Here is a 12090-nt window from a genome sequence, read left to right on the forward strand (position 1 = left end):
TTTTTTTTTTTTTTTTTTTTTTTTTTTTTTTTTTTTTTTTTTTTTTTTCTGTCTGTCTTCGAATGACATTTTCTAGATTCTGATTGGCTCTAGTTTTTACACGTTGCTCTATAACTTTTCCGCAGGATGATTATGCAGCCGATGACGATGAGTACGAAGAAAAGTTGAAAAAGGAGACTTTAGCTATTTTCTTCTTGGCTACGTGAGTTTCAACGCACTTTTCTTGTCGTTGGTGTTTCTTTTCCTTCTTAATTTATCTTCCGTTGGGCTATTGAATTTTTCTTTCGTTATAATTATCCGCCCATGCAGATATGGGGATGGTGAGCCAACGGATAATGCGGCACGTTTCTATAAATGGTTCTCTGAGGTATATTCTTTCCGTTCCCTCAACTTTTTGTTTGTTTGTCATTGCATTATTCTCCTCTTCAAAGTTTGACTGAATTAATATGTGTTTGTCTTCTAGAGCTATAATTGATTTGTGCTTTATGTATTAGGGGAAGGAGAAGGGAGAATGGATTTCCAATCTACAGTATGCAGTATTTGGCCTTGGTAACCGGCAATATGAACATTTCAATAAGGTTCAATAACATGAAGATGTTCAATTTTCGTACCCATGTTAAATGAATTTGGAGGCTTACTCTTGATTCGTTATTGTGTGGTTGAAACAGATTGCAAAAGTGGTGGACGAACAGCTTGCTGAACAGGGTAAAATTACCTTTTCGTTTTAACTTCCTCCGGTTGATTACTATGGCGCTCCTTATTACTATTTTATTATCTAATAAGAAACTAATTTGGACAATGCTTTTCTAATCTTAAACCAAAAACATATATTTGAAGGGATGTTTGACCTCTTTTGCATAGTTAAATAGGATCTTCCGCAGAAGTTGTTGGTTATAGTATCGAAAACATCTTTTTGTCAGAATGAAAAGACAGAACATCTTAGTCTTGTGTTGTGAAAAATAGAAATGGATTAAAGAACATGCAAATGGTTTATCATTAATGTCTGTCTTTCAATCCTCTTCAAGTTGAAGCTCTTGTTTAATAATATGGTTATGACTTTTCATTTGAAAATGGTTGCATCGAGCTCAGCTTCTGTGCTTGGGACACTTGGTTACTCAAATTATATCGTGGCTGAGAGGGTTTTTTTAGCTCTTTTGTATAAAAGTAGCTCAAAATCCACCATTTTTTTTGTTTAACCAACAAAGCATCAACATACCTTGCCTAAAGAAGGGCAGGCCGCCAAGTCGGATAACTCATCTAAGTACCAAGGTAGCAATGAAGCTGACCATTATCTTCTGGCAAGAAGTCACCATGAAAATTAGCAAACAAAATGCTGCTGCTTATCCCTATAATTTCGTAAATGTAAACTGCAATGTAAGTGCAGGAAGCAGGAGGAAGCTCTCAAAACATAGATGAAGCACAAACTAGGCATTTGGTGGCTATTTAAGTCCAAATAATGTCTTTTGATTGTGTTGAAGGTCATGCCAAACATCCATTTCATTTGGGCCTTTTCATTGCGTCGCCACACTCATACTCTACTTTTGACTTGGAGAGGATTTATTTCTTAGGGTGAACATGTGGTACAGCTAATGATACTATTGCCTTTAGAAAATTGGTCTTGAGAAGTGGATGGTTCAACTTAAATGTGAGCCTATTAGAACAATGATACCATATTGGAGAATAAATAACTTGTGTCTCAGTGAGTTCTGCAGATTTAGTCATTTAACGAGTTATGTGTGAAATAAATAAAAGATACAGGAGAGAATATGAGAGAAACCCAACCCCACAGCCAATAGAGGTTACAAGAATGCCCTGCAATTAGCCATAACATCAGTAGAAGAGTAGTTACAGAAGGATCTACATCTATATGGGGAGTTGGTGAGGTTGGATTTCATTTTTGTAGTTTATCACAAAGCTTAATGCTTTCAAGGAGAATTTCACAAATTAATGTTCACCTTTTTGGGGTTGCAACTCTTCCCAATGATAGAGCATAAAGGGCTATCTAACACTCTTTTGGAGGAGAGAATCAATTTTCATTTGTTGAAATAGCTCCAAATCTGCAATGTCTGCGTACAATGCATGTGTGTTCAACTTCTTAGTAATAACTGCCGTAGATAGTCATTGATGAACAGAATATGTAACTGTAACTACACCACCATCGATTGATTTAATAATCAAAGAACTGTAGCCTAGATGTCTTGAAGTAGTAAATGCTGTCACCTTTGGGGTCTTTGGGTTCATGTTTTGTCAGTCACCTCTATAGGATGTTTAATATTTTATGAGTTTCTTGATGCCCATTGTATGATGATCACATGTAAAGTATTCAAAGAATGAGTTAGTTCTAGACAGCTGTGATTAAAGAAGGGGAAAAACAAAAAGAATGTCTTAACTACTATAACTAGTCTAATCAAACTTGCTATGTCATATAAGCATGTAGCCACTGCTTATCGAACTTAAAAACCCATGACATTTAACCCAGAAAAAACATAATTTGATGGCCGTCTAATTTCACTGGATGTATTACATATGGTGAATTTGGAGCTATTTGTCCTTTTTGCATGAGCAGCAATATTTGTTCTGTGTATTTGCAGGTGGAAAGCGTCTTGTCCCAGTGGGTCTAGGAGATGATGATCAGTGTATTGAGGATGATTTCTCTGCTTGGTATTAAGAACATCTATAATGGACTATTATCTCATTGCAGTAGATATTCTATTTATTCTGTTTTCATGTATGGAGAATGACCAGTTCACTGATTCCTGTTGTATCTTAGGCGTGAAGCATTATGGCCTGAGCTGGATAAGTTACTTCGAGATGAGGATGAATTTACAACTGTTTCTACCCCGTATACTGCTGCTGTATTGGAGTACAGGGTTGTATTTTATGATGCTGCAGATGTATCTGGAGGGGACAAGAAATGGGCTTTTGCAAATGGTCATGCTGTTTACGATATTCAACATCCATGCAGGTCCCTTAGAAGTGAATACTTCGGATCTAAATTTGCAACAATTTCTTGCTCACACGCACCTTTGTTATGGTATTACTGTCTGCAGGGCTAATGTGGCCGTGAGAAAGGAACTTCATACTTCTGCATCAGACAGGTCTTGCACCCATCTGGAGTTTGATATTTCTGGCACTGGACTGACGTAAGTCTTGCTTGATATTTTCTTTTTTCTAAATATATATTTCTATTATTTGCCTAAAACCAATGCTAATACTTATGATGTATTGGTCGCTAACATAAACGAAGAAAATTTGTTGTAGTAGGAGACAATACATTGACATTATTATGCTGTTTTTTTTCATCAGCTATGAAACTGGAGATCACGTGGGTGTTTTTTGTGAGAATTTGGATGAAGTTGTAGAGGAGGCAATTCGTTTAATTGGTCTGTCACCTGAAACGTATTTCTCTATCCATACTGATAAGGAAGATGGCACACCATTAAGTGGAAGTTCATTGCCGCCACCGTTTGCACCTTGCACTTTAAGGACTGCGTTGACTCAATATGCAGACCTTTTGAGTTCACCAAAGAAGGTTTTGATTTGGAGCTCTTGCTAATATGAGTATATTTTATTTCTCTCTCTTTCTTATTTTTTTTTCCTTTTTGCAGTCTGCCTTGGTTGCTCTAGCTGCTCATGCTTCTGATCCAGCTGAAGCTGATCGACTGAGACATCTTTCATTACCTGCTGGAAAGGTATCATACAAGTAAATTGATTGTCACAATCTTCTGTAGTACTATTCATTCATAGATTTGTCACCTTTTCTTTTCAACATTTATAGGATGAGTATTCTCAATGGATAGTTGCGAGTCAGCGTAGTCTCCTCGAAGTTATGGCTGAATTTCCATCTGCAAGGCCTCCGCTTGGTGTCTTTTTTGCGGCAGTTGCCCCACGTTTACAGCCGAGATATTACTCTATATCATCTTCTCCAAGGTACAAATTTAGCTGACAGATATTATCACTATTGTAACTAATGGCAAGGCTGAAAGTAGCTCTAAAAGTTGGATAAAAGGTGAAATAGGTTTTTTTTGAAGTTCCAGACACGTTACAGAGTAGCCATTAGGGTGTTGAAATTATTCTTTGGCTGAAGCTTGGTCCCTTAACATCATTATTTAAAATTGAAATTAAAAAAAAAAAGGAAAAGAACTTGATCAGGATGTTGGTATTTGAAGTCGTGTGCATCAAACTTTTATGATTGCATCAACGGAAGAACTTGGAATCTGCACAAAATTTGGTGGTTGTGTTATACACACAGACACTCAGACACACACATATTGTACACACAGACACTCAGACACACACATATTGTTGATATCCATGAAAGGTCAATAAGCAAACAAATAATTTTATATAAGTTTTCTAAATGAAAGGGATGAAAATGAAAATTTAGTGGCATTTATTGCATATATAAGGGCAATTGAGAGCAGGAATGATTTGTAGAAATTAGATTTAGTTATTTTTACTTCAAGATGCTACCAAACTTACCCATGATAAAAAGATAACTTATCAAGCTTTGTTTACTCAACATAATAGCTACCAAGTTTGGAACTATTTTTCCTTTTAATGTTAGTATTTCCTTTCCTTTCGCGTGCATAAAATTTTTATTGAACATTCTGGAAATATATTCACAGGATGGCCCCGTCTAGAATTCATGTAACTTGTGCATTGGTCTACGACAAAACACCAACAGGACGAATTCACAAAGGTTTATGTTCAACTTGGATGAAGGTACTTTGATTGTATTTCATTTCATTTTTTTGGTCGATAATAAACTATATTCATTAAGAGAAAACAACCCCCTCCGGATGGAGATAATCACAAAAAGGACTTCCAATCCTGTAGAAGGAATAATTACAAAAAGTTTGCCATTTCTTTAAAATGAATATAATTTAAGTGATGACAAACCACTATGTATATATAGCATATATTGGGAAAGGGATATAGTTTTGATAATTTCTCTGCGCAGAATGCTATTCCACTAGAGGAGAGCCAAGCATGCAGTTGGGCGCCAATTTATGTTAGGCAATCGAACTTCAAACTTCCCACAGATTCTAAATTGCCGATTATCATGATTGGTCCTGGAACGGGGTTGGCTCCTTTCAGAGGGTTCTTGCAGGTTGCTACTATTGAACTTGTTTTTATATACTGAATTCATCTTCACGCTACAAACTGATGAATTAGTTTGTATGAGCCTATTAAAATATTTTGGTTTTAATTTGCAGGAAAGGTTAGCTCTGAAAGAATCTGGTGTAGAATTAGGACACTCCATACTGTTCTTTGGATGCAGGAACAGGAAAATGGTAAGTGGTACATGGTGAATGCTATATTTTATCTTGAATACGTAGTGAGTTTATATAAACCTGTTATTCTCTTTAGGATTACATCTATGAGGATGAGCTGAACAACTTTGTCGAAACTGGCGCACTTTCTGAGCTGATTGTTGCGTTCTCACGTGAGGGACCCTCTAAGGAATATGTGCAGCATAAAATGGTTGAAAAGGTGAACTTCAAAACCCGTTTCTACTTTATTCAAGAGTACGAGTTTGCTGTCTATTCATTCTACTTTTCAAGCTACATGCTAAAACTTCTTGTTTCTTCTGTAGGCCTCGGATATCTGGAATCTATTATCTCAAGGGGCTTATATTTATGTTTGTGGTGATGCTAAGGGCATGGCCAGAGACGTTCACCGAACTCTTCATAACATTGTGCAAGAACAGGTTTCTTCATTACAATCCATCTTTACTGTTCATATACTCGCATCAAACAACTTTATTCGTTCCCCTTGTTGACACTTGTTTTATTGGGCATAATAAGAGCTTAACTGCCAAGTATTTACAGATTTCTATTGCCTCAATGGGTTTGTTTCTTGTCGATTTCAATGCAATCGTTTTACTTCTTATTTAAGCAAAAAGTTAGCAGCCCAATTCGTGTTAGGATCGCACAATAATGCACACACTCGATCTAGATGAACACAAAGAACAGGATAGAGAAAATGTAAGGAGAATTCGGGCTAAAGGATTTATATTGATGACTTCAAGTATGTACAGTAAGAGAGAATACAGAGAATAAGAGAGAATAAGAGAGAGTAGGATTGCACAATAACGCACACACTCGATCTAGATGAACACAAAGAACAGGATAGAGAAAATGTAAGGAGAATTCGGGCTAAAGGATTTATATTGATGACTTCAAGTATGTACAGTAAGAGAGAATAAGAGAGAATAAGAGAGAATACAGAAAGTACCTTTTCAAAGCTCTGCCGAAGGGATATATATACGGTTTAAGCTCTGCCTAAGGGATATATATACGGTTTAAGCTCTGCCTAAGGGATATATATACGGTTTAAGCTCTGCCTAAGGGATATATATACGGTTTAGCTTACTATATATATAGCTTTACCTGATATAACCTACTAACTATCTACTATATATAACTATCTACCATATATAGCTAGAAGAGAATATAGAAAAAATATAGAAAGTACTACCATATATAGCTATAAGAGAATACAAAAGAATATAGAAAGTACTTTTTCAAAGCTATGCAGGGATATATATATATATATACGGTTTAGCTTACTATATATAGCTTTACCTGATATAACTATCTACCATATATAGCTAAGATGTAGCTTTTTACTATACATAGCTATTTACTATTTATGACATTTTACTTTATATGTCATTTAACAAATATAGCTTTACTATGTATAACCATTGACTAAGCTATAAATAAGCATTAGTCTACCTAACCTAACAATTCTCCCACTTGATCTAGTCAACCAAGAATTTCATTCTCACCATGAGCATCTGCTTTGCACAACCTCAATATTCCAACATCAACACATTTTGTCAACATGTTTGTTGGATTCTTTGCACCCTCTATCTTCTCCAAACACATCACCATCTTTCACTAACCTGCAAGTGAAATGGTATCGTCTTCTGTGTTTTGTATTTAAATGATAGACCAGGTTCCTCACCAACTGTATGACACTCTGACTATCTCTATAAAGAATCTTTTCGTACTACTTCTTGCCCAATTCTTCTAGATAGTCAGTCATCCATATCGTCTTCTTTCCAGCTTCAGCTATTGCCACGTACTCAGCCTCAGTACAACACATTTTTGAAGCCTAGACATCCCATCATCCATGGCTTGTTCCTACTTGGTTGTATCCTCCAACTGTTAGGCCTCATCAAAGGGCTCTGGTTCCCTTTCATCAGCAACAGATAGTGTAATGAAAGTACATACATATCTGGTACTCTTATAGTACAGGATGATCTTTTAAACACCTATCCAGGTGTCACTTGCTCTACTGCTGGTTCCTCTGCAACAACCTCAGGAGTTTGTTGAGTATCTGCTACAAGATCACTAGGTGATTTTCTCCGCAACTCAACCTCAACTTCCACTTGCTTTGTTATCTTGGAACGTTGCTCCACACCTGGTTCCTCAGCAGTAGTCTCAGGAGTTTCTTGAGTATCTGCTACAAGATCACTAGGTGAGTTTCCCTGCAACTCAAGCTCAACTCCCACTTGCTTCGTGGTCTTGGAAACTTGCTCCACATTTGGTTCCTCAGCAGTAGTCTTAGGAGTTTCATGAGTATCTGCTACATCACTAATTGAGTTTTCCTGCAATTCAAGCTCAACTCCCATTTGCTTCGTTGTCTTGGAACCTTGCTCCATATCTGATTCCTCAGTAGTAATCTCAGGAGTTTCATGAGTATCTGCTACAACATCACTAAGTGAGTTTTACTGCAACTCAAGCTCAACTCCCACTTTCTTCGTCGAACTCCATTTCCAACCGCACTTTCTTCAATTCTCTGCAGTCCTTGTGAAGCTAACTCATTTCTGCTTGCTCATAACGTAGTTCTCACAATGACCCACATCAACAGATTTCAGACCTCTAAAACTTCTTTCGCAACCAGCGTCTTCATTCCTTTCACGCTCATATGTCCAAGTCTATTGTGCCATAAACTTGAATTTGAAGCACTCTCAGCAACAACAACTATGTTCATACACCCTGCAGTGGTGTATAAGGTTCCAGATTTTGAGCCACATGCTACCACCGTAGCACCCTTCATAATCTTGCACGAACTCTTCCCTAACTTTGTTGCATAACCTGTGCTGTCCAACTGGCCAATAGAGATCAGGAATATATCTGACATCCTTTAATGTCCACTGATTTCCTGCCGGAGCATTTATGCAGACATTTCCTTTTCCTTTAATCTCCAAATCTTTGTTGTTGGCAAGATACACCTTCTCGAAATTTTCAGACTTGAAATTCCGGAACAACTCTTTATTTGGAGAAGAATGAAAAGATGCACCTGAATCCAAAATCCAGGATTCAATCGAATTGTCCACGCTGAGGACTAGAGCATCCCCAATATCTTCTGCTGAATTTATAGAATCATCATCATCTCCAGATTTGTGATTCTGCCTCCTCTTTGGTCTTGTACAACCTGTCCGAAAGTGACATTTTTCTCCACAATTCCAACACGTTACGTTTGGTCTATTTGGAGATTTTTCTCGGTTCTTTGATTTTGATTGCCATTTGTTTGGGCCCTTCGGTTTACTTCTTTCCCGTTGGTCAAGACTGAGAGCACTACCAGATGAATTTCCAATTTCTCGTTTGCGAGTACTTTCGCTGTCTCGAATTTCATCAAACTTCAGTTTATCAAATCCTCGGGAACTGCTGATTGCGGCAACAACAGTATCTCACGACTTGGGTAAAGATGACATCAAAATCAATGCTTTAATTTTATATTTGAAATTAATTTCCACCGAACTCAGTTGACTTACGATCATATTGAATTCATTTATATGATCCACAACAGATCCACCTTCAGACATATGTAGATTGAACAATCTCCGCATCAAATACACCTTGTTCATAGCCGACGGTTTTTCGTACATATTCGACAGCGCCTTCATCAGATCTGACGTTGTCTTCTCCTTGATGATGTTAAACGCCACATTTCTGGATAGCGTCAACCGGATCAGCCCTAAGGCTTTTCGATCCTTGAGCTTCCACTGCTCCGTGGTCATGGTATCCGGCATCACTCCCAACAGGGGTTCGTAAAGATCTTTCTGGTACAGATAATCTTCAATCTGCATCTTCCAAAAACTAAAATCGGATCCATCAAACTTCTCGATTCCAATCTTTGAACTTTCCATCTTCACAGATCGTGGTGACTTCCGCCTAGCTCTAAGACCAGTTATTAGAATCGCACAACAACGCACAAACTCGATCTAGATGAACACAAAGAACAGGATAGAGAAAATGTAAGGAGAACTCTGGCTAAAGGATTTATATTGATGACTTCAAGTATGTACAATAAGAGAGAATACAGAGAGAATACAGAGTACCTTTTCGAAGCACTGCCTGAGGGGATATATATATATACGGTTTAGCTTACTATATATAGCTTTACCAGATATAACCATCTACCATATATAACTATCTACCATATAACTATCTACCATAGCTTTACCAATATAGCTTTTTACTATATAGCTATTTACTATTTATGACATTTTACTTTATATGTCATTTATCAAATACCCTAACCTAGCAATTCTACCCTATTTTAACCATCATGAGGTACATCTTGTTGTTTTCAAGTTATTGTGTCTAAATATGCTTTACTTGAAGATTACAATCAACCTAATTGTCTTCTCATTTGCCCATTTACTTGTGAGGTACATCTTGTTGTTTTCAAGTTATTGTGTCTTAATATGCTTTACTCGAAGATTACAATCAACCTAATTGTCTTCTCATTTGCCATTGAGATCGAAATTTTCGTGTTTTTTATTTTCTAGAACTGTACTTCTACCAGCTCTTTCTAATCAAAATTTACTTGCGTCAATTTTCCAGGGATCTCTCGACAGCTCCAAGGCTGAGAGTATGGTTAAAAATCTTCAAATGACTGGCAGGTATCTCCGTGATGTGTGGTAAAAAGGGTTTCATTCCATATAATAAGAGCTTTTGGAGGGGTGAAAAAAATATGGGAAAGAAAAAGTACTATTATAATATCGGCGTCAAGTTAATGAGTTCTTGGAACAAAAAGGGTTCCCCCCTTCCGGTGCTTATTATCGAAGGGGGGCATTAAGGTCAGCTTGCTGTAAGCTCAGCTCATTATTATGGCAGATAGGTCTGTGATTCTTTTTTTTTTTTTCTTTTTTCTTTTGTTTCTTTCTTTTCCACTCTTCTCTCCTTATACAGAAGGATTCTTTGTTGTAATTTATAGACCTAATAAGTATGATGAGTAGGAATAGTTCATGAACTCCTGATTTTCCCTGTAAGAGCCAACGAAGATGGTTCGAATGTCACACGTCTCTGTAATTGTCACCTTATTATATATTCATATATTAGGGTCAAATTTGGTTTTCATAAATATATGTGTGTCAATTGGACTATGTTCAAGTTAGTATTTTCATAAATATTTCTTTTACCTGAGTTCAATCCAATATTTAGGAATGTAAGATTCAAATTTACGAGACCAAGAATTTGTATATTTTTTCTAATGTTTTTGTTGGCTGCACTATGTGAAACATAGTTTTTTTTTTTTGTCCCCGTTGGAAAAATCTGTAGAATCCCTTTATCGAGATTCTCTGTTTTTGTGAAAAAAATTGTCTTGGTTTTGAAATCTTTATCGGTCTTATCTAACTAATTATACATAATGAGTCAGTTTATGGGACATTTGATGTTGGATAATTTCTTGAAATTTAGTATCTTAGCATATAATTGCAAAGTTGGATAAAACATTGATTATCATTTTTAGAGAAGGGTTGTTTATTTGTTATGGAACTTGAATTGAACCAATTTAACCATTTTAGTTGGTAATTTAGAATTATGTTTCCTTGATTTTAGTTAAAATTAACACAAAATTATTTAAAGAACGTTATTACTCTTCAAAAATCTTAGAAAATAGCCAGAAAGCTTCCTAAGAGAAGAATAGATCAAATCTGGACCCATAAGTTCGTTGACATTTTTGTGAAATAATTTTGTTGGTGGATCTTCATGTAAGAGACGACAATACAGAAACGAACACGTGAAGTCTTTATTAGCTTCTTTCACACACTTCACAATTTAATTCATTAATTAATTAATGCAAAAACAATATAATAAAACATAATAAATAATAAACTGGACATTGACAAGCGCCCTGCCACATGATTGGGAATTAGGAATTATGGGTTATTTATGTGAGGAAATTTGCGTCGGCAATATCAGCGTATATCTAAAACTTGAGTCACTTTTAAGGGAAATATTTTAGAAAACGTGAACGAGAAAATATATTAAAAATAGTTTGAAAGAAAACAATGTTACAGGTAAAAACGAGTAGGCAACGACAACAACTTTGATAGCATATAATTCTAGTAGGAAAAATTGACAACTAGTCACATCCTCTTATAGTATATTCTGGGTCATTTTAGCCCTAGCGGGTGTAGACATGATTTTAGTAATCGGTCATATACCCCATTTTAACACAACAGTAATAGTAAAGGCTTATCTAATATGATATGTTTAATTCCTATACTTAAAAATCACATGATCCAACAAATATTTAATGATCGAACAAATATTTAAAAAATCTAAAAGAAGATTATAGTAAATATTGCCGGCCTATTTTTACATTTCATTGTTAAGTTGTGAATGAGATTATATTTAATTTAATTTCAATTTTATCTCTACACTTTTTAACTAACAAGAAAATCATTTTTGGAGATTAGAAAATGTTTATTTTAGTTTAATAGTTATAGAAATTGAACGATTAATTAAATATAAAATAAAAAATAAAAGGTAATGATATATAAAATAACAAGCACCAGTGGTCTAGTGGTAGAATAGTACCCTGCCACGGTACAGACCCGGGTTCGATTCCCGGCTGGTGCAATAAACTGTGAATAAGCAATGAAGAAATTTTGCGTTGACTGTGATCAGGGTCGATCACAACCGTCTGATCCTTCTGACGAGTTACTCCTCAGCGTATCAGAGCTTTCCCCTTTTTTTTCTTTTTTTCTTCATTAACTTTGTTTTTTTGGTTGTAAATTATTATTCCATTTCTATCTTCTAATAAGTTATATTATGTTTTTAG

At 35.8% G+C, this 12090-nt stretch overlaps 1 protein-coding gene and 2 non-coding genes across 4 annotated transcripts in view; all 3 read left to right on the top strand.

The window, feature by feature from the left end:
• Positions 1-10386, top strand: part of LOC111436181 (NADPH--cytochrome P450 reductase-like) — an 11765-nt gene extending 1379 nt beyond the window's left edge. Inside the window, exons 3-19 of one of the 2 annotated variants that reach the window (XM_023073899.1) lie at positions 126-202; positions 310-367; positions 495-578; positions 669-705; positions 2592-2661; positions 2771-2965; positions 3051-3143; positions 3307-3532; positions 3609-3692; positions 3779-3930; positions 4629-4725; positions 4964-5113; positions 5220-5297; positions 5374-5496; positions 5600-5713; positions 9867-9963; positions 10083-10386. In XM_023073899.1, coding sequence (XP_022929667.1) covers positions 126-202; positions 310-367; positions 495-578; positions 669-705; positions 2592-2661; positions 2771-2965; positions 3051-3143; positions 3307-3532; positions 3609-3692; positions 3779-3930; positions 4629-4725; positions 4964-5113; positions 5220-5297; positions 5374-5496; positions 5600-5713; positions 9867-9947 — 1719 coding nt within the window. In that variant the 3' untranslated portion in view covers positions 9948-9963; positions 10083-10386. Of the gene's footprint in view, positions 1-125; positions 203-309; positions 368-494; positions 579-668; positions 706-2591; positions 2662-2770; positions 2966-3050; positions 3144-3306; positions 3533-3608; positions 3693-3778; positions 3931-4628; positions 4726-4963; positions 5114-5219; positions 5298-5373; positions 5497-5599; positions 5714-9866 lie in introns of both variants that reach the window. The other variant, XM_023073898.1, reaches the window with a different exon arrangement.
• A 1431-nt stretch (positions 10387-11817) lies between these two features.
• Positions 11818-11888, top strand: TRNAG-GCC. Its single transcript has one exon. It is a non-coding gene; the product is annotated as a tRNA-Gly (tRNA).
• A 13-nt stretch (positions 11889-11901) lies between these two features.
• LOC111436271 lies at positions 11902-11993 on the top strand. The gene has a single exon (XR_002709210.1). It is a non-coding gene; the product is annotated as a small nucleolar RNA snoR114 (small nucleolar RNA).
• The last annotated feature ends 97 nt before the right edge of the window (positions 11994-12090 follow it).

The sequence above is a fragment of the Cucurbita moschata genome, unplaced genomic scaffold, assembly GCF_002738365.1.
Source record: "Cucurbita moschata cultivar Rifu unplaced genomic scaffold, Cmos_1.0 Cmo_Scf00052, whole genome shotgun sequence".
Lineage (NCBI taxonomy): Eukaryota > Viridiplantae > Streptophyta > Magnoliopsida > Cucurbitales > Cucurbitaceae > Cucurbita > Cucurbita moschata.